This window comes from Dipodomys spectabilis, unplaced genomic scaffold (assembly GCF_019054845.1).
Source record: "Dipodomys spectabilis isolate Male_0828 unplaced genomic scaffold, ASM1905484v1 ptg000132l, whole genome shotgun sequence".
NCBI lineage: Eukaryota > Metazoa > Chordata > Mammalia > Rodentia > Heteromyidae > Dipodomys > Dipodomys spectabilis.
The window spans coordinates 3,479,085-3,502,509 of record NW_024870809.1 but is presented as its reverse complement, the minus strand read 5'-3'; the positions used below and the strand labels follow the sequence as shown (position 1 = coordinate 3,502,509).

At 37.1% G+C, this 23,425-nt stretch overlaps 1 protein-coding gene across 1 annotated transcript in view; it reads right to left on the bottom strand.

The window, feature by feature from the left end:
* Ammecr1 (AMMECR nuclear protein 1) overlaps positions 1–20,413 on the bottom strand; it is a 133,355-nt gene extending 112,942 nt beyond the window's left edge. Inside the window, exon 1 of the mRNA XM_042690054.1 lies at positions 19,885–20,413. Within this exon, the coding sequence (XP_042545988.1) occupies positions 19,885–20,357 (473 nt within the window). The 5' untranslated portion in view covers positions 20,358–20,413. The remainder of the gene's footprint in view (positions 1–19,884) is intronic.
* Between the last annotated feature and the right edge of the window lie 3,012 nt (positions 20,414–23,425).

Sequence of the window (23,425 nt, the reverse complement as noted above, 5' to 3'; positions counted from 1 at the left end):
AATGTACAAGACACTATGTTGAAAACGAACTTCACAACTTTGTGGGGGGGAGGGGTTGGGGAGGTGGGGAGAAAAGGGATGATAGGGGAAAAGTAAAGGAAGGCGTAACAATGCTTGATAGGAAATGGACTCATTACCTTCTCACGTAACTGTAACCCCTCTGTACAGTATTTTTACAATAAAAATATGTATCAAAAAAGCAGTATATAAATACAAAAAATAAATAAATTAGCACCTAGAACTCTACATGAGATTGTGGATATGGGACTCATGCATGCTTTCTATTACAGGAAACAAAATTTTGAGCATCAATGCCAATGTAGAAAACACTATTAAGTATAATTACAAAGTTATTAGGATATTTTCTGAGAAACATATTTAAAAGGAGGAGATATTAAGCTGGGTGCAAGTAGCTGATGCCTACAATTCTATCTACTCAGGAGACTGAGATCTGAGGATCACAGTAAAAAGCTGGCCAGAGCTAGAAAGCCTATGAGACTCATCACCAATTAATTAACAAAAAGCCAAAAGTGGAGCTATGGCTCAAGTAATAGAATACTTTCCTTGAGCACAAAAGCTCAGGTACAGCTCCTAGCCCCAGGACCAGCACAAGTATGCACACACAAAGAGCAGACAATTAAAATAGAGAACATCCCTCATAAAAATCAACAAAAGCAGTCTCAATGAGGTTTATTATGCTGTTATTTGTTCAGTGCTTCATTTGCTCTCTACTCCATACAGTTTTATGAAAAACAGCATGAGCATACAGCAAGTCATATAACATGCTATATTTTCATTACTAGACATTTAGAATTTATGGAGTTAAAATCTATCATTTTAGAATTTGTAAACAATCATTAAGTTCCTTGATTTTTAAAAATTTTACTTAGACATGAATTTGAAAAATATGAATCCTATATACTTCAAGGTTAATATGTGTGAATGTTGTTATTAAGTCTATCCTATCATCATACCAGGTTTTCTTTGCACTTTAAATTAATAACTAAGGAAGTGATAAAGGTTTTGTTTTTAAAATAGCCCTCCAAAATAAGGCAAAACTCTAACACTGGTGGTTAATATAAGGAAATTGTTTAAGAGTTGTAAAGCAGTACTGTTTCTCAGCCAAAAGATATCAATTTTGTACAAATTAAGGACTAATGTGTTGAATTCAGGTTTTACTCAGACCTACAAAACAAATTTACAATAAAACATTTTATGAGATACTACAAAAGTATCTGTAGAATTTGTAGATCTCAATTGCAATAATAACTTAATGGTTATTATATTTCTTATCTGATAAATGTTCATTCTTTTTTTGCATAGGATGTTCATTGGTCCCCAATCACTGACTCAACAGATTGAGCATTATACTTTTCAAACTAAGTACCATGGCATATACGATGAAGATTAAAATTACAAATGGCTGGGAAATGAGGATACTTGCTTTAAATGGGTATATGAGTCAATGTATCTTCACTGTGACAAAATACATGAGGTAACAAACTAAAAAGGAGGAAGGGGTAATTCTGGCTCATGATTTTAAAGGTTTTAAGTCAAGATTGGAGAACATCTGGCCTGTAGGATGTATAGTAAGTCTGCAAAATCATTTGGTCTGGACATGCGACAAAGCAACAGCAGGTTGGTCTCAAAATGCACTAAGCTAGCTGGGCACTGGTGGCTCACATCTGTAATCCTAGCTATTCAGGAGGCTGAGATCTGAGGATCACAATCCAGCCCAAGCAGGAAAGTCCATGAAACTATTTTTTATATTATTTTTCTAAATTCTTTATTAACTTTTTTTTGGAATCTGTGAAAATTACTTTTATATGTACAACAGAAAATATTCTTCTTGAACAATATAATTGGCTGGTATGATTGCTATCGAGTTACTGGAACATTCTTTTTAATTTGGTGATATTAGATACTGAACTGCTCTATCACTTGACCCACAAGTCTAATCCTTTGTTTTTGGTCTGTTTTTCAGATAATATCTCTCAATTTTGCCATAGGCTCGCCTTAGACTTCCATCCACCTACCTCTGCTTCTTTAGTAACTAGCACTAGCTTGCCCATGAAACTAAACTATTATCTCCAATTAAACACCAGAAAACTGGAAGTGGTGTTGTGGCTCAAAACAGTAGAGTAATAGCCTTGAGCAAGAGTGCTTAGTGACAGTGCCTGGGCCCGGAGTTCAAACCCCATGACAAAAAATAAAAATCACTAAACCTAGGAGTTTTTTTTCCAAAGAAAAAGTCAATAAATCTAGGCCCATGAATAATGTTATAAATATCAAAATGGTGCTTGGAATAAAGGGTTCCCCACTCACTAGTCCATGGTCACTTGGCCCTTTTGCTTTGAGCCTGTACATTAAGGTAGGAAGGATGTAGTGAAGCAAAACTGCTCACCTTACAGCAGTCAGGAAGCAAAAAGAGGAAAAGGAAGTACCTGAGATCCTCAAATTCCCTTCTAGGGAATGCCTCAATTACCTAAGTTGCTCACAATAGTCTTCTAAGTCCCATCACCTTCCAGTAGCATGAGGCTGAGGATCAAGCTTTTTACATGGCTTTTGGGGAACATTCCAAATATAACTTACAGCAGTAGCCCATCACAAATGCCAAATTTCTTTGTATGATCATAATTTGTTTTTGTGAATTTTACAATTTACAATTTACATCATAGAATGCCTGTGTGCTTCAATATAAAATTTGTGTTCTAAGTCTTAATTTTGAAAAACTGACACTAAAAACAAAGACATTAAAATATATACTCTGTACATCTTCATAGATCTTCTAGGATACTTTTGTGTAACTCTACACATCAGTACACTCAAATAAATTTTTATATTTTTCCAATGGTTTCTACAATCAGAAGTCTTACTTTAGAATCCAAGGACAGATTTCAGGGGGTTTATAGGAGTTTCCCAGCTTGAGAAGTAGAGTTAGTCTTTCCCAGTCGATGTCAGTTGATAATCTTTCGATACCCATAAAAACTAAATGCTACTACTAAAAGCTTCTATCAAAATCTGAAAAAAAGATATGAAATTTTGAATCAAAAAAATGTACATGCCCTCATAATTTCACTATATTTGTAAGAGCTTTAAAACACATTTCAAGGCTCTAAGGAGCACTGAATATGGGCATAAAAGGAAGAAGCCTTTTATATGAGATCATACATTTTAAACAGTATAAATAGAAGAAATAATACTATTAATTTTCTGAGCATTATAAATTCCCATAGAACTAGAATCACAGAACTAAAATAGGCAGATATTTAAAGCTTATTCTATATATCATTGAGAAATATAAGCACATAATTATTGTCATCCTGTATACAGCTTCATATAGTCAGGTCAGTCTTCAAATAACAAAGATCAAATAAATCCATAAATACAATGTGATTTTGAGTACACAAACACATAACCAATTTTAAATAAGGTACTGGAAGGAAGATGAAGTTATATCTCACTTATTATCTACTTTAAAATCTCCCAAGAAAATTTCTACTCTAAATTCAAAAATGGTCCAGTTAAATATCTCTACATTCTTTTATATGCTGAAATCGTTTCAAAAAAATTGGATGTCATAATTATCCCATTATCTTTCCCCAAACAGAAAAGTATTAGGACCAGTAAATAACTCTCCAGATAATATAATATAAAGTGAAAGACAGTGCTAGAATTAAACTGGCTAAAAATGTACAACCAAGGTACTACCAGTCCATTGGATATGCAGGGCTACTGTACTTGAAAATAGCAAAGTTTTGGGGTTAGAGATGTGGCTCCATTGGTAGAGCACTAGCCAATGAGCAAAAGCATGAGGTACCAAGTTCAAGTCCCAGTTTCAGACAAAAAATAGCAAATCTAGCCAGGCGCCAGTGGCTCACGCCTGTAATCCTAGCTACTCAGGAGGCTGAGATCTGAGGATCACGGTTCAAAGCCAGCCCGAGCAGAAAAGTCCGTGAGATTCTTACCTCCAATAAACCACTAGAAAACCAGAAGTGGCACTGTGGCTCAAGCGGTAGAGTGCTCGCCTTGAGCTGAAGAGCTGAGGGACAGCGCCCAGGTCCAGAGTTCAAGCCCCACAACCAACAAAAAAATTAGCAAATCTCCAGAGAGATATTATGTTGAGGAAGAAGAAGGCTTTTCCTAAATTTATACTTTAAATCTAAGGTGTGAGAGATCTGTAGAGACAAGTATCCAATTAAATATCATAATTATGAGCAAATAAAAGCAACAGATGCCATGCCAGGCTAGTGCAAATTATTTAAGCTAGTAAAGGATTAATGAAGTGTTACTATGTGAGAGTCAATAATTATGCTTCATGAAAGAAAGCTTCAAGACTAAACCACTCCTCTTCTACAAGAACTGACCTCAACTTCTCTAGATTGAATTGAAATAAACACAAGGCAAAGTTCTAAGAACAGACCAATGGAGACAGGAACCAGAACCACTGGACTCACATCCATTTTCCACTTTAATTAGGAGTTTCAGCCAGGCGATGGTGGCTTAAGCCTGTAATCCTAGCCATTCAGGAGTATGAGATCTGAAGATGATACCTCAAAACCAGGTTGGGGAGGAAAGTCTGTGAGAGTCTTATTTCCAATTAGCCACCAAAAAGCTAGAAGTAGAACTGTGGCCCAAGTAATAAGAACTAGCCTTGAGCAAAAAAAATAAATCAATAAAGTTGAGGCACATCACTCAGGCCCTGAGTTCAAAGCCCCAGGATTGGAATGCGTGTGCACGCATGCACACACACACACACACACACACACAGAGATACACACACAAACACACACACACACACACACACACACACACACACACACACACACACACACACGGACTTACTTGTTCTGTTGCCACAGCCAACATGAAAAGCCATTAACTTTTTCATCCTTGTTTTATTTTGCCAAATTAAAATGCACATTGTTTGAAACCTGAGAAAAGTGAAACGCACATAAAACATTCAACCCTAACAAAATTCTTCTCACTCCCCTTATGAGGGAATCCATCTTTCACCTTTGTAAGAAAGTTTTAAGCATATTAGAATGATCAGAAATCTATATATGGTCTGTATTGAGAACTGCTAGATTCTATTAGTCTTTCTATCCTACTATGTAGTAAGGATTTACAGTTACTGCATAAGTCAATATCCCTACCTTCTTTTTGCCAGTCCTGGGGCTTGAACTCAGGGCCTAGACACTGTCCCAGAGTTTCTTTTGCTCATGGATACTACTCTACCACCTGAGCCACAGCGCCACTTCTCCTTTTTCTGTTTATGGGGTACTGAGGAATCAAACTCAAGGCTTCATGCATGCTAGGCAAGCAATCTACCACGAAGCCTCCTTCCAAATCCCCCGTATCTTCTTGAGTTTTGTTTTTTTTAAAAATGATTATGTGCCGGGCACCAGTGGCTCACACCTGTAATCCAAGCAATGCAGGACTATGATCTGACGATCATAGTTCAAAGCCAGCTCAGGCAGGAAAGTCCATGAGACACTTATCTCCAATAAACTACTTAGGAAAAGCCAGAAGTGGTTCTATGTCTCAAGTGAGAGCACTAGCCTTGAGCACAAAGAGGCTCAGCGACAGTGCCCATGCTCTAAGTTCAAACCACAAATCCAGCAATAATAATAATAATAATAATTTTGCTACCATTTTTTCTTTCAAATCCAAGTAGGGAGAATCCAAATTACAATTATTAACAATTCTGAACAATGACATGAAGAAGTGTCTATTTGCTGATAAACATAATTGACCACAGAGTATATAGTAAGCTGATACAATATTCATACTTATGTAGTTAAAACCTGTCAAGGAGGGACGGGGGAGGGGGGGGGACCTGTCAAGGATCAGTCCTGTATTTAGGAAATAAGTTCTTTATATTCTGAAACATGTTTTGGGAAATAAGTGAATCATTAAAATATAAAATAAAATAATAAAGTATGTTATAGTATTCACTGGAAAAGAAATTTAGGGTCTTAATCTTGTGTTAAGTAAAGACAAATAATATTAACTCATTTTATTTTTTTCCTTTAAAGAATATGAAATTTAGCTGGGCACTAGCGGCTCACACCTGGAATCCTAGCTACTCAGGAGACTGAGATCTGAGGATTTGTGGTTTAAAGCAAACCAGGGTAGATACTCTTATCTCCAATTAACCACCACAAAAGCTGGAAAAGGAGCTGTGGATGAAGTGGTAGAGTGCTAACCTTGAGTTATAACGCTCAGGGACAGCACTCAGACCCTGCATTGAAGCCCCAGGACTGACTCAAAAAAAGAATATGAAATTTTATATGTTGTACTATTATAATTTAGGAAACTATTTTAGAATTTTGTTCCTATAAGAATGTATGAGGCCTTTAGTAAGGTTGCATATAGAGTTTGTATCTTAAGAGTTGTAGCTTTCTAAAATAAGACCTATTAATAACCATAAAGTAACACCTTCATTAGGCTTACCAATGCATAAACTAATTTCATAAATGGTATTATTCAATAATTAGTACATAATCCTCATAGAATTATTATAATTCCTAGTATGTACATTATGTTGGCCAAATTTTCACTAAGTACAATTTCTTCAATAATGTAGAAAGAATTAAGTGATTTGAGCAATTTAATTCTATAATAACAAGGATACTTTTTTAAGTTACATCATCTTTGAAGCTAGTCAATTTTCCTATCTGCACATTAAAGACACTGAAGTTAAGAAAAAAAAATCACAGAGAACATAGAAGGCACTCAGTCAAAGTATGATGCAACAAATGTTAACTGACTTATGCTGAATGTGTATTGATGAATGAAAGCACTTTGTCTACACAGCAGACTCCTGCTTCTGTTATTTCCCAGTCTCTTGTCTAAGCCTCATGACATTCATAACATTAAAGGAACTACTGAGGCATAATTAACTGAACAAAAAGGAAACTTTACCAAGAAATAAACAATTCACAAACCATTACTAGTTTAAAATTGTCAACTAGTAGACCTTTATTTCCTAATGACTGCATTATAGCTAACTCCTGACAACTCCATTTTCTTGCTAGGTTCTCGCTCATTTCAATCTACTTTTGATTGGTACCCACTGACCGCTGCTTTATTATAACTTCTATTTGTCTCTGTGCCTAAGATGCCTTTTCCTTCTATGAAAATTATATCCAGAATGAATTCTACATTGTTTGTGAAGCCTTTCTATACAATTTTGGCCCACATTTGTCTGTTCAAACTCCTACAGACTTCATTGTCTCTCTTTCATTCATTTGGCCATTTAATCATATAGGCAAGCTCATTGTTTCATGAATCCTATCTTTTTAACATTATTGCAAACTTTTTTTTAGCCTGTCCTGGACCTTGAACTCTGTCCCTGAGCTTTTTGCCCTAGGCTCTCGCTCACCAATTGAGCCACAGCACCACTTCTGGCTTTTTCTGAGCAGTTTATGTAGCAGATATAAAAAAGTATGTTAGCACATACTTTTGTTGTCTACAACAAATGTTATTTCAACCAAAATTCTAGAAGCAAACATAAAAAGCAATACTACTCCCCCCCAAAAATGTTGCTTGATTGCTTAAAGGATTACTACCCAGAATATGAAAGAGCTCCAAAATTTAAACACCAAAAATCCACTTAATAAATGGGTAAGTGAACTGAACAGATGAGTTTCTGAAAAAAAGTACAAAACATTCATTTTAATGTCTACAAGCAGAAAGATAATCATGCTGGAAAGTCTATATTCTTATTTGAAACTACAAAATCATCTTTAAATGGGAGAAATTAAAAACTACTCCTAAATCCAAACATTATTTACAATTAGTTGGTAATACTTTAAAGTATCTTAATTCCCGGTAATAATAAAATACTTCATAGTTGTTGTATAGACAACAAGGGGGGGGGAACCTTTGAGACCCATTATTTGACCTCTACATCCATTTTATAGATGCAACTACCACATTTAGGATGACAGATTTTCATTAGAAAATAAGAAGCTATTTCAAAAAGTGCCTTAACTTAAAGTGGTGTTATATATACATACAGACTTATAGGCCTTACTTCAATATCCATTATGTAATTTTTCTTCCAATTCTCCATCTCTCTAGAAAACATATTTCCTCAGACATATTGCCCAGAAATAGTCGAAATAATGTTCTACTTTAATGTCTCAGTCCTTCCATCTTTAAAAGTGGTTGTACAAAGGCAAAGCTGCTGTCAAATACCTTTCCTTATATTATTATTAGCAAATACAACAGAAAGGCATAAAGAACAGAGGATTTAAAAAAATCTACAACAAAAGTATGAAATAGCTTTTCTCAAATATAAGCAGTTGGTACTAAGCATATTAATAAAACAAATGATAAAAATGTGAGGCCAAATACTAAATGAAATGTTACTAGTTTGTAAAACACTTAAAGATGGCTATTCTAGATTCTAATGCCTTTAGTCTAGTTGATTCAAATTTTTCAGTAAGTTTGGGGAAACACATCAATGGTTACATTAGGCTTCCCTATGACTAGTTCTATTCAATTGTAATATATCTGTGTACAATTAATTTTAAAATACTCCCCAAATTTCTATGAAAAAATTAGTTGCTTTAGATAGAGCCACTGTCATGTAGTTTTCAAAATTAAGCTAGGCATTGTGCTTATAGTTACCCAATATTGGACTGTACAATTTAAAATTTGTTAAGAAGATAGATCTCATGTTAAGACTTGCTATTATTTAAAAAAATAAAATAAGCAAACTAAAAGTAGCATACGTATATATGATTAAAGAAAAACTGATTAATAATAATAGTTGTCATTCCAGTCATCTGTATGTAATTTGCAAATTTGCAGGTAAGTGACATCACAGGTAGGTGACATCAGAGACAAAATATTACTTCACACAACTGTATTCTTCAGCCAACCATAAATTAGAGTTGAAGGCTGGTGATGTAGCTCAATGGCAGAACACAAGGCCAGCATTCACAAGGTCCTGTGTTCAATCCTCAGTATTGAAGAAGAAAAAGAAACTCCTATGAAAAAAAGAAGAGGAGAAGAGAAAAGAAAAGAGATAAAAAAGAAATTACACCCAGGTCTATCCTTTAATATTATCTGTTCCACAGTTTTTGTTATGAATAATAACTTGGAGAAAACTATGTAATAGGAACATCTAGGAAGATGCAATTAATATATACATACTAATGCCTAAAATGTTATATTTGAATAGCTGAGGATTTACAACTGTATTCATAGACACAAGAAAACAAGAAAGGCTAATGACAAGATAAATTTGTATTGTTTGTCTTAGAGGCCCCAAACTTACATAGTGGCCTGAATCTGATGAAACTATAAATGTTTTTCAATGTGGTCTGTTGGAAGTATTTAGTGGACCTGTTTAGGTACTCTTGTATTACTGAAGTTCAGGCTGTGCATTTGGTTTTGATAGAAATAATTATTCTTTTACAAGAGTGCTATAGCCACTAGTCCTGAAAGAGGGACATCTAGACATGTATAATATAAAATCCTCTCCAAACCATGTTCTCAGTTTTCCTTTTGTGCCCTGAATCCACATTTCACTTCAGTGACTATAATTAAATTTTTTCCCTCTCTGATTCCCATGTGCCTTCTATTTCTGCCTCCATCCCTGTGTGACTTTTTCCACATAGTCAATGCTTTCTGTGTGGAAGGGTAGATTTCTGAAAAACAACTTGCCATACAGGGCAATAGTTGGAGGAGTTTGTGGAGTAAAACACACTACAAAAAACACATATCACCTCATTAGTATCAGAGAAATAGAAGCCATATCATTCCCATTTGTTCGTGTGAGGGTTTTTAAATAACAATTTTTATTGAGATTAAATGATTACATAAATTTTACAAATTTCACAGTATTGTAGGATAGTGATACTTAAAGTTACAAACACATTTTAACCTTCACAAAGCAAACTGTAGTTATCTTGGTTTATAAAGTTTGTGAATTCTACAAGCTTTGACAGTACAACTATATCTTCCATATTGGGTGATGTATACATTTCTTTCCTTTTGCTTAGTGTAAGCTGCTCCCTCTTTCCCTCTTATTCCCTCCCTCCCATCTCTTCCTTTGAGTTGCTTAGTTCATTTTCATCAATGTCCACTGCAGCTGACGGGCCCCTCTGTTGTATTTTTCCTCTGTTTCCCTCTGATTCTGTGCCCTCCTATGTGAGGGTTTTTTTTTTTTAATTGACAAGAGTGTGTAAGATTGGCTGGATCCTTAAACCAAATAAAAAATTTAACCATTGATTGTCTTGCACCTTATGCCTAACGTTAAATAACTCACTCACAATATCAAGTACCTGGCTATGCTAGTGGCCTGTGTTTGTCTGGTTTGTTTTAAGGCAAAGTAAGCCATGACAAAGTATGTTTGTTTGTTTTTTGTCCCTAGTCCTGGGGCTTGAACTCTGGGCCTGGGCTCTGTCCCTGGGCTTTTGTGCTCAAGGCTAATGTTCTATCAGTTGCGCCACAGTTCCATTTCTGGCTTTTTTGGTGGTTAATTGGAAATAAGTGTCTACAGATTTCCTGCCCAGGCTGGCTTTGAACCACCATCCTCAGATCTCAGCTTCCTGAGCAGCTAGGATTACAAGCATGAGCCACCAACACCCACATGTTTTTCTTTTTGTTTTTGTTTTGGTTTGGATTTGGGTTTTGGTTTTTATAATGGGGAAATTCTTGAAATGTGTTAAGGGTTCTATTTTAACCTGGAAAAGGGTCAGAGGCTTCCTTGAGATTCACCTTTAGTTTAAAAAATCACCAAGACAATCTTCCACTTACCACATTAAAAGGAAGGTGAAAGAACACTCATGACTTAAAACACCTCATTGCTGTTCCCAATCAGCACATGTGAGGTATTTTTCTTGCTATAATGAGGAATGTACTGAGGTCTAAATATTACCAGCTATGTAATTTGATTTGTCCCTCTAACTACCTATAATATACCTTTGTAATTGTTAAGACTACTAGAAGCAATAATGATGTCACAAAAGACACACTAATATGACTAGCAGATGAGCAATTCTTTGAGACAGACATAGTGCTGTGGATCCCTATGCCAAAAGCACCAAAATCAATTTTTCATAGATTCTATTCTACAAGAATGACACAAAGATGCACTAGATGACACAAAGATTCACTAACAGCTGAAGCAAAGCACAGAATCTGATTATTACCACCTTGCAGCAATACAAATTCCCAATGGAAAGTTTGCTTCTAGAACTGCATATAATAAGCTTACAGATCACATTAAAATATGTGGAATGTCAAGGCAAAACTATACAGGCTATTAAGTCAGTTTCACTACTTTCCATTACTAGAGAGCTGGTCAGCATCTTCTGGCAGGATATTGCATAATACAATCAACTGTGCTCTCCCAGCATTGCATGTGGCTTTGGGTCACAGTGTGGATTATCTGTAAAATGAAACAGACAGGGAAAAGGCAAGAATCATCAAGACTATCACAGACCTTAGTGAAAAGATTAATACTAGTAGGCCTGGAATCAAGCAGAACCTTTCCCATTTGCTCATCCACTGAAGATTGCAAAGACCATAAACCAATATGGCTAACCTTGTCAATTTATTATATCTATCTTTCACTGTTGAGTAAAGCTGCAAAAAATAGATTCACCTTAATTCAATCTATTTTATTTTCTAAGCTAAAAGACATGAAACCTAGAATCTAGTACCAGACAGCACTCCTAGTCCTAAAATTTTTCTTTAATTGAAGTTCTGAAACTACAAGTTCCTGAGATGGTCCTCCATAAGGCTCTATTTTGTTGATGGCTCTATGATGATGCACACTTAAAGAAATACAATAATCAACAACTGCTTTACAAACTGATACGCCTGAAGACTAGGAGAATATCTAAACTTACAATAAAGGGCCAACATTCTGTCCGTAATTTTTACTAGCAGTACAAAGCTGAAAACTATCATTAATCTGCTCATCTGAGGAGTTAAAAGTCATAACTGGGGCAAGGGGAGCTGTGGTGATCTCAAGAGACCAACAAAAATATAACAATTCTGTCACTGCTTTGTGGTTCTAATTCAAAAAGAATTGGCATTTAGTAACTTCCAACACTTAGAAATGCACATTTTAAGAAACATGATTTTAGCTGCCCAATCATTTGTTTCTTTCCAGTTACCTTTCTTTAGTGGCACCAACAGGCCACTGGTTCATTAGCCTTATAAACTCTGAATCATGTTTAAAGACTCTCCTTCACATTTAACAAAAATGGGAATTTGGCAGTGGGGGGGGGGTATTTTATCCCCCCAAGGTCTCTTTATTCACATGCAATCACCTAAATTCAGGTTCACATCCAAAAGCTGTCCCAGCTGTCTTTATACTTGATCCAAATCCCTTAAATGAGCATGTCTTCCTCCTTTCTCCCAAACCAGATGCAGTTGAGAATAGGTGAAGAGGGGGGAAGGGAGAGTTGTTAATTTGTGATCAAATTTCATAGCCATTCCAACAGAGCTGCTTAACAAAGTTTTCCTGTGCATAAGAATAGCTAGGCACAGAGCCAAGAAAAGGAGAGGCAATGATAGAAGCCAAAAAACAGGTGAGCTGCTATCTTTTCACTCCTACACAAAACCTGGCCCTAGAATAGTAGTCCTGTTGATAGCTTCTTCCAGTTCTTAAATTTTATAACATTCCTATAGTCACAATCTCTGCCCCAGGGCAGCTTTCCTACTTTCCCATGCCAATTTTCCTACTGTCCTCATAACCTTAAGACTAGTTGTTCTCCCTATCCTAAGAGGCTTCTTCCAATTTATCTTACATTCTAAAGACTCTTTTGCCAATTCTTTCCTGTCTTAACACAAGAAATGATGAGATGCACACTCTCTCATCCAGCCTGTCCTGAGGGTTCCCTACACAAAAGCTACTTTTAAATTCCTTCATGTTTTATGATGTTATAGACCAGAGCAAGAGGGAGTGTTGTGAAGAATGCTGAGAGGGCAAGTTGCTGACTGAAGACAGCTGCTGGGAATCCCCTAGTACTGACTGTGGCAAGGGTGTGGTGGTGACAGCAACTGGTTTGGGAACAGTCAAATAAAACTGCAATATCTACTAGGCGTACAGGCCTTCACCACTGATTTCTACATTTTTTCCATTTAAAACTTTAATTCAATTTAAACCCTCACAAAAGTCTTCTTCCTGACCAAACTTATTCCATGCCACTTCCATGTTCATACATTTTATCTGTATCATATTGATCTAAATCATGTATATATTGTGTTGGAAGTATTTTAAGCAACATATTAGTATCATAGCTTAATCAAGACTAAAAGTTCCATGAAGACAGGACCGTTTCATTTGTGTGGTGGGGGGTCGGTGAGTGGGTGTGGGGCTTGAACTCAGGGTCTTATGCTTTTGCTTAGCTTTTTTGCTCAAAGCTGCTTCTCTACCATTTGAGCCACACCTCTACTTCCAGGTTTTTGCTGGTCAATTTGAGAAAATCTCTAGGATTTATCTACATAGGCTGGTTTTAAACTGTAATCTTAAGATCTTGGTCTTCCAAGTAGCTAGGAATATACATATGAGCCACCAATGCCTAGTTTAGGACCATTTCTTCTATTTCACTGGTTTCCAACCATAGAACTCTTCATCCTCATAATAATAATAAAGTTTTTCCAGTGACATATAATTTCCACTCAGCTATTCAACATTAACATTTTTAAGGTTGAGCAAGTTTGAGAGTATGATACATTAAAAGCTGCAGAAAATACACCCACACTTTATATAAAAGATGCCATTTAGAGTTGAACCAAACATAAAACATTTTTCAGCCAACTATACTACTATATTATACTTCTTCCTTTAGATTTTTCTTTATAAACTATATAAACTTGTGGGTAATTTTTGCTCCTAGCAACACTAACTACAGGAGTTCAACTCTTAATAAGTTTAGTGTTGAGGATCTACTTTACCCACCTACACAACCACTGGCTTCCCACAGTCTCCAGTGTCCTGTGAGCAAATGTCCAATTACTGATTGTGGAAAAACAGCTTATACACTGAAGGTCCATTCTTGCCAGCCTCTCAGTTTCACTGCTGGTCCTCACTTAATTGATTCAGAACAGTATCAAAAAGAGACATTATTACAGAAGTTTGAGAGAAAGACTCTTTTGGCAAATTTAAATGTAAAAGCTCTGGTCATTGTGCTGCTATAAAACAGGCAAGCATGTGTGACATGAGAAGTACAGAATAATGTCTATTGAAATTAGGAAAACGTGGGGACTTTGACTAATCTCATTATACAAGTTTCAGTATTTCACACATATACATTCTCAAAAATAATCGATAAAGGAGAATCACAACTGACTTCAAAATACAATGCATTATAGTAAAAGGTTGTAGTGTTTATAACACATATTTAGCCTCAAAGAATATGCAGTTTTTAAAAAGACAGCTGCAGGGAAATATGTTTCTGAGAAACACACTTTTAAAAAAGTAACTCATGCATGTGTTAACAACATTTTTCACTTTTCTCTGTAGCCATCTTTCATCCCACTGGACTGACAGATTCCAGCAGATTCCTTCTTAGCTACCACCCATTAACTAGAACTAGCGCAGTACAAATACAATCCATAAGTAAGAAAAATTATGGCTTTTGCCATATGGGGTAGAAGGTAAAACAAACATTTCAACTAAATATACTTTGCCCTACATACACTCTTATGCATATATATATAATAGTTTTATAATATAATTTTCTACATCCTTTCGATGTCAGTCACTGATAGGTTTTTATGGGATGAATAACAGGTTTTTATAGGATGAATGACAGCAGGAGACATGCCTATCACTTCTCTCACTAAGCAAGGACATCAGATTATTTTCACATGTAAATCACCACTGGTGAAAAGAAACCATATTATACCTTCAAAAAGGCTTAAAAATGTCAACGTTTTGTTTTTTAAAGAGAAACTATATATATATGGCCAGAGAGTGGAAGTTAGTACTATCACATTAGCTTGGACAAGGAAATCTGTTGTAGCCCAGTAGCATCAGGTGCAGATATAGTCTGGTCAATCTTCACCAGGAAAAAAAAAAAAGGCTTAGTACAAATAAAATAGTTTGTGTAAAGTGCTGCTTTATTTTTGTGGTCCTGTTTTTGTGTGCCAGTACTAAGGCTTGAACTCACAGACTTGGTCTCCCACTTGGCTTTTTCTGCTCAATCCTGGCACTCTACCACTTGAGCCACACCTCTACTTCCTGCTTTTTGCTTGTTATCTGGAGATAAGAGTCTCTGGGATTTGAATGTCCAGATGTCACAACTGAATTGAGATACTAAGATGTCAACCTCCTAACCAGCTAAGAATGAGCCACCATTGCCAGGTTTAAAATGCTGCTTTAATCACTTTCAATTGAGGTGCGTTACCAAAACATGTTTTTAACAGCAGACTGATAAAATTGCTACTATTGTGGACAAAATGTCTGCACACCTAACATAACTCAGCTTCTTTAGAGCATGCTAAAAAACAGTAATCACATAACAATGGCAAGATAAAAGGTAACTGTTCAAACGTCTCAAACTCTTTCTAAATTAGCATTTCCAGGAGTGAAATTTCATTTTACTTATATTTAATGGTAAAGTATCTTCTACAGGTTATAGTCTATACAAACTGTCACAATGCATTAATTTCTGAGGTGATAATGATTAAAATTTAAAGCTCACACTATAAGCATCCAAGAAATTATTACAATGAACTCCTCTCATACCATTAATACATGCTAATAAATTTTTCTCAAAGTTCGAGGGATGCATCAGGTGACCCAGCATTAAAGACATAAGACTAAATAATCTTAATGCTTTAAGCATGATCTTTTCAATATTTCTTTGTTAATAAGGGAAAATTTTTTAAAGAAACTCAGCAAGTGTTAATACAAATAAAAGCATTTAAAATCTTACCATAATGTGTTATTTAGTACGTTAATCATAAAGGTATTTTTAGGAGAACAAGGGACTTTATTTCTTAAAATCAATAGAATTCACTTTAAAATTTCCTATTTGTGCTGCTTTAAACTCACACATGAAAAATTTATGAAGATCTGAAATCATCCTACAGGTTTCCAAGAGCCACTCTACCCATCAGCAAAAGAAACTATCCCCAGGACCTCAGAACCTTATGCTCTTGGCAGCACTCAATTTTCCTGTAGTGTTAGAATGAACATGGTAAAGGATAGAGATATAGAATCAGGAAGTTTTATATTAGAAACTGACAATCCAAACCACCCTTTCAGGATGGTCATTCAAGAACTAATTCAAGTCTACTTTCTAGCTCATTGGACCCAACTATGAACGAAGGGAACTGTAGTAGAAGTACCACCGAGGAGCTAGTTAGAAATGCAAATTCATGGCCCCACCCAAATCCAACTGAATCAAACTCTGGGAAAGCAGCCCAGCAATTTGTGTTTTAACAAGCACAACAGGAGATTAAGATGTAGGCTGAAGTTAAGAGAGTCACCCCCCCCCCCACTTTAATGTGCATAAGAATTACCTGGGGAGCTAGTTAAAATGCAAATTCTAAATCAGCAAGGCTGAGGTGGGGCCTCAGAGCCTACTCGTCTAACAAGTTCCTAGGTGACGTTTACAGGATGGAGAACTGCATTGCAAGTCTTTCCCAAATCCACTGTTTACTAAAATTAACCCTCAGTTGCTCATAAAATACTGATGCCAAAGCACTACTGCAAATCGAATTAATCAAAACCTAAAAAGAGAGACACCTAGGAGATAACCAGCAGTTCTCCATCACAGCCACATACTATACATACATAATTATCTGAGAGACATTCAATAACCCTGATTCCAGACTCCATCCAAGATCAATTAAATGAGAATTTCTGGAGGTAGGAAAAATCCAAGGTTTCCAATGTACAGCGATTGTTGAGAATGAAAGCTCTAGAGTGTAAATGCCTCAACACTTGACAAAGCAGATCCTTTTAGTGTAGTAAACAGATTCCTATAAAATGGCTGAGCTCCCTCAAATATAAACTCAAAAGGTCTAATTTTTGAATAGTAAAACCCACCTAAAGTTATATTTTTTATTTTGAACATTATTTCTGTGGACAAATGTGCTCTCTCCAATTGGGTAGGTACTCAAAAAGACAGTAGCAATGAAGAAATATTCGAATCAGATTATATATTGATATCTCCTCAATCCTGAAATACGAAACACTTGAAATTTCTAATAACCTTTCAGAGTGGAAGGGTGACTGATGTACCTGTAACTTCTAAACCCATAAAAGGCAGGTTTCAGCAGTTATATTCTGACAAAAACATCCTGGGAAGGCATGGGAAAAAAATGTGTACTCTAACATTATAAGAATTTGAAATTGTCAAAAGGACATCTCCTGGTGGAGAAAGAACCTAAATCATAGTGCTCATAATTCTGAGAAAAAAAGCCCAGTATGCCTATTTTTAAGGCACTTAGTACAATACCATGCTAATGATTACACAACACTATTAAATATGTGAAGCAAAACAAAAGGGTATGGTAGAGACTGGGGCATTGTCAAATGATCATGTCATACCCTTAAATTTTCCTGAAATTTACACACTACATTTAAAAATGTGTTTAAGATAAATGAAAGTCAGTCACAGCCTTTTTTTCCACCAAAATAAACTTTCATTCTCTGCTTGGGTTCACCATGAATTAGTTGTTTGTAAAATATATAGTACACTCAATATCTACTAAATAACAGCATTTATTATTATTCCACCAGCATTTTAACATATTCCCAGTGGTCAGACGTGTGTCTTATTTACCTACTGATTCCTTTGGGAAAAAGGAAATACATGTGCTTGAGTATCAGAAGAGAAACAACCTAAATATATATGCAACTGTTACAATGTTATTTTCAAAAAAAAAAAAACTATAGGAACTGGTCAATCTCACTTTCCTGTTAAAATTCTTCTTACAGTCATTCAGTTAACCTAAACTCACTTTAAAAATGTGTGAAAATAGCACCTCCTCCAAGTGTGTTCTCAGATGCTTTGGAGCAATAGAGCGTGAATACTAAAACAACCTTTGCCAAATTCATGTCCCAGCTCAAGAACTAAACTGGAGTGATTTTTATAGTCCTATGACCTTACAGAGGAACCTATGTATCTGCACAGGATGAGCTTTATAATACATTTCAGCCACACAAGAAAAGGCAGAAAAGTGCCAAATAAATGACTCAAGTTAATAAACATTCCACAGATATTTTAAATAAAAAGTTTTTCAAATTTTTTACTTCTTGACCCCCAAAAATAGGTTAAATAAAGCTGTAGATTTAAAATTTAAGCTTCATGACTTAACACTGTGAAATTTCTAAAGACTTAATTTGTATAACCAAGTGTCCACCACAATGTCTTTTCACACATTTCTCATGAACACATGCCCAAGGATGGATCAAGTCTAAAATAAAATGTACAAACCACAGAAGAGTAATACATAATGAAATACATTTAAGGTATTAAAACTAAAGAAAACAAACAATAGAGATGGCACAATTTCCAGGACACTTTATTGTAATTTCTACTTTACATATTAATTTAATATTTTGAGTATAGGTAGAATTGTTTGTTGGTATCCAGTAGTATTTCAATCCCCTAATGTCACAAAATGACAGGCAGCAGTTGCAAAAGTACATCAATTCAGGTATTTAGGATATGAAAAAAATGAGAAGCCCTTGCTTCAACCAGAAAGAGTTAAGAGTTGTTGCATTTGAGACTAAAGTTCCACCGAAATTTGTCTTCTTTTTCTTGTTGCTGCTAAGTAGTCACAGTAAAAACAATCATCCATTTTCCCATTCTGCCCGTTTGCTCTTTACATTCAGTGTAGCATTTAACTCAAAAACTCAGTTTACACATTAAAAAACAAAGCCATATGGCCCATTTCCCACACACTGAAATGGACAGGGATTAGAAGTGACCTGGCTTTTAGCTGTAACAGTGCTATTTTAAACAACTTCAACCAGACACTTGGAAGAGTAAGATAATTTAAAGTATAACAGAAAAGGAAACCATAAACATGCCTACACATTTGCTCCTAGATTGTTTTAACTATTTCTCAAAGCGTTTTGTAGAAGAACACAGATTTGTAAAAAGTGAAATGAACACAAAAGCATATGCATGCTTAATGTTCAAGGGACAACCTCTCTGAGCTATTATCGAGAGAGTGGAATGAAGGGGGGAGAGAAAGGTATCACTGTTCAAATGTGAGGATGTCGGCTTCACTACAAACACATTTTAATGGGTATAATTGGGTAAAAATAGGTAGTGAAGAAAAACGTGTTTTAAAACAAAAAACAAACTCTTTGCTCCTTAAGCTATCAGAAAAGGCGGAGGAAAAAATGGGCAACCTCCTCAAGCTCAAGAACTAAGTTCCACCAGTAGCAAAATCCAAGTTGGGATAGTTGCTATTTTTTTTCCTCTGTGCATTGGGAAAGTAGCTCTCCAAGTACAAGTTCGCGACAGGGTGGGAAGAGTGGCGGGATTTTCACGTGGAGTAAGGGAAATACAAGTGAGGAGAGGTGGGCACCTTCAGGGATCCAGACGTCTCAAATCCGGATGGCGTGCGGTCGGGGTGGAGGGTGAGGGTGGCAAAGAAGAGAAGGAAAGGGTCAAAACTTGTGGAAGTTAGTGCAACGAGCAAGCGAGCACCTTTGGAAGGCAAGGGACTCTCTAGTAGCACTATTACTTTCAAGTGTGCGATGCTTGTCTGATGGGGCAGAAGGCGCGGGGTACCCTAACTTAGATCAAGTGGCTCCAGGGGACCCCGAGAAGCGCGAGGGACAGGGGCGGCCGCCGCCTGGGACGCGGACTCGCACTTTCCCTCAACTCTGAGCCCCATCCCGAGTGCAAGAGAGAGGGCGGCAGAGGGCACCGTACTCACTAGGGCTCGTTGGTGAACCTGGGGGTCCGGGGCTGCTGGTATCCGTACAGGTGACAGTAGAGCACATCGAAGCAAAAGCAGCACATCTCCGCTGACACCACCATCTTCCGGGAGCCCGGCGAGGAGGACAAGGCGGCAGACGCTGAAGAGGGCGAAGAAGCAGTGGCGGCGGACGGGGTAGAAAGTAGCGTTCCTACTCCGCAGCTCAAAGGTGGCGACAGGGAGATACCCCCGCCACCGCCGCTGCAGCCCTGGGGGGAAGACAGGGTACAGCCGCTGCCACTGCTTCCTCCGGCTAGACCTCCTAGACCGTTGAGCCTTGTACCGGCGCCTCCTAGTCCCAGTTCCCCAGCTCGGCACTGGCTCTCTCCGCTGCAGTGGGAGGAGGAGGAGGCGCCACCACCGCCACCAGAGCCAGAGGGGGGCGAACTGGACAGTTTCTGCTTCTTCACCCCACAGCAGCCCGCCGCCATCTTGGAACAGTCTCCCCCACGCAGCGCTTCCGACCCATAAGTGAGGCGAGCTAGCGGCGGGGGCGAGCACGCTGCGGCCCCGGCCGCCGGGGGCGCGCTGGGGGCTCGCGGGGCGCGTGCGCGCCGTTTCTCGGGCCGAGCTGCCTGGCCACGAGGCTGCTCGTGCGCGCCCCCACTAGGGAGCGCGCCACACGCTTTCGTGGCTCAGTGCCTTGCGCTTGTCCCGTCGCCCGAATCGCGCCTTCTCAGAACCCAAGTTCTGCGTGCAGCAAAGGATGGAAGCGGGAAAGAGTATAGAAAGAGAATTGATAGAAATAACTGGAAGACAGTGGAGAGTGGAAGTAGAGGAAAGAAGCAGACACTTTCATACAGTAAGGAAGGAAAAGAAAAGGGATGGAAGTAAGGAGCCGGGGGTGGCGGGTGGGGGGTAACGAAAGGAAAAAATCCAAAGTTAGCGTCCAAGTCCCAAACCAGAGCTCAGTAGCCCCCCACCCCCCAACTGCAGTGTTACTGACACTTGAGCCTAGGTACTTAGAACCTGATCCACCAGGTCTCAAATACTCTGGTTCTGAACTTTTGGAGTGTGAGGAACAAGGTTCTCCTTAGAGCTCCACGTATGACACAGTCCCTAATAAAAATATGTACAAAATGGTCCGGGAAATGGCCACACTTTGGTGTCCTTTAATGCCAACCTAAGATTACACCAGGATTATTGTTGGGCGTGGGGAAGGGGAGTGCGCATGTGTGAGTCATAAGGCTTGAACTCAGGGCCTGGGTGCTGACTCTGAGATATCTGTGCTCAAGGATAGCACTCTACCACTTGAGCCACAACTCCACTTCTGCCTTTTGAGGTACTTAATTGAAGATAAAAGACTCACATATTTTCCTGCCCAGGCTGGTTAAAAACTATGATCCTTAGAGCTCAGCTTCCTATTTACGATTACAAGCTTGAGGCAGAAGCGCTCACCTTGTTGTTGCTGCTGCTCTTGTTTTTAAGCAGTACACTTTCCTAGTCAACAGAAATCTGTATCCTAAATGGATCTACTCTTCTTGTTTTTTTTTCCCCTTTTACTCCTGTGGGGGAAAAGAAAGGCTAAAATAAGTAAATAAATAATAAATTATCACTGATTCAAAGATGTTAATTGTATCTTGAAACTTGTAGCACTGGGCTTTCCAGGCGAAAAGGTTTGGGTTTCTTTGGCTTGGGAACAAACCAATTCAAAATATATCTGTACTGCACAGATCTTATAGGTAACAAAATAGTATACTTAGTCACAAATTGCATAATTTTGTTCAGGTATATAATTAGACCATTCTTTTAAAAAAAAACTTCAATTAAAAATGCTAGGATGAATGAGAGGTGTATGAGTCAATCCCATTCTGAGCACCTAAGATGTGGTTTTAAAAAATGAAAATCAGATGTTAAAATTCATAGAAATGAATCTGATTCAAATGATGTGATTTGTGTTGTCTCCAACATAGCAAAACATGTGAATAATGTCATATATTTACATATCTGTAAACAGCCAAAGATTGATCTTGGCACCTTTTATGTAAATGTGTGGAACCTTACAAATAGTTGGGGACTATTCATTCCCCTCAAGGAAAGAAAAGAAGTTTATTCATTCGGTAAATATTGAGCCTCTGCACCACACTGTATGAAAAACACTACACTTCTGTTCAAATCCAGGACATACAGAGGAAGAATGCTTCTTGTTCTCAAGGAGTTCATAAATTAAATCAGATCTGTATACATACCCAGAAAAATAGTTGTTATTTATTGAGCATTTGCTTAGGTGTTGGTACAATCCCTCATTTTACCCTGTAATCCTAGAAAATGATAGATTATCTCAATTGATCTTCACAGCAAGGGTCTGAAGTTGCACATGTAAACCACACAAGTAACTTAACTAACATTACATTCCTAGAAAGTGACAAGAGTCAGGATTTGAATATAAGAATGTCCAGTTCTAAAAATTAAGTCACAGAGCGAGGTGTGTAACTCAGTGACTTCTAGCTCTTCCCTAATGTACCCAAGTCCCCAGATACAATGAAATAAATAAACAAAAATGAATAAAACTATTACACCATTCTGTCCCTCAATGGCAATATAGAATAATAAGTTTAATAATACACAGGACATCATGACACTAACAGCAGGTAGATCCAAAGTCAAACAAGCTTAAGAACTTAATTTTTATGTAAGGATTGAGGGACACTGAAATATTAACCAAGAAAGTGGAACAACCTCCTTCCAAAAACTTTTTTTATGAAAATAGATCAACTGGATTGGTTAGATGCCCCTTAAAAACAAACGAACAAAAGATGGGTTGTAATATGTGATTTCATCTCAAACCTCATTATCACTTTTAGAACCCACCTTATGTTTGAGGAAAGTAACAATTCATTGTCAATATGGAAGTAAAACTGTACTTAGTTTTTGTGTATGTTGCAGAAGAGAAAGCAAATTATATTTTTAATAAAAACACCAAAATAATTCATACATGGAGTACTTTGTTTTGGTTTGTACTTTATCCTTAGCTATCAGAGCCTACTTTGTGTTTGAAACTGGATGACCATTACACATGGTATTACATGTATTGAGTTATGCAATTGTACCCTTTAAAGAAGTCAATTAAAAATAAAAATAATGTTAAAATCATAAGTATGCAAAGTGATACATATGTTGTTACTTGATTAGTATGATCATTTCACATGGTATACACATGTTAAAGCATTGTTAGTCACCAGAAATATTTAGTTTTCCTTGGTCAATGTACATCAGTACAGCTATGGAAAAAGGAACTGGATCAAATATAGTATCAGACAATAGGTATGAATGTGTTACCCACCCCACTAAAAAGTGATCACTTGTAGTATAAAAATCCAAAGCCATTTAGTGACATTACACAAGAGTTTAGCACAGGAAGCAAAATAAGATACCATGGATGGCTGCTTTTGCTAGGGGAATTTAAGAGAGCAGAATGTAATATTTCCCAATTTAGAATTTGGCCAGTAGACAAGAGTCTAACGCCCCTACTCTTGTGAAAATAGCAAGGAATCTTTAA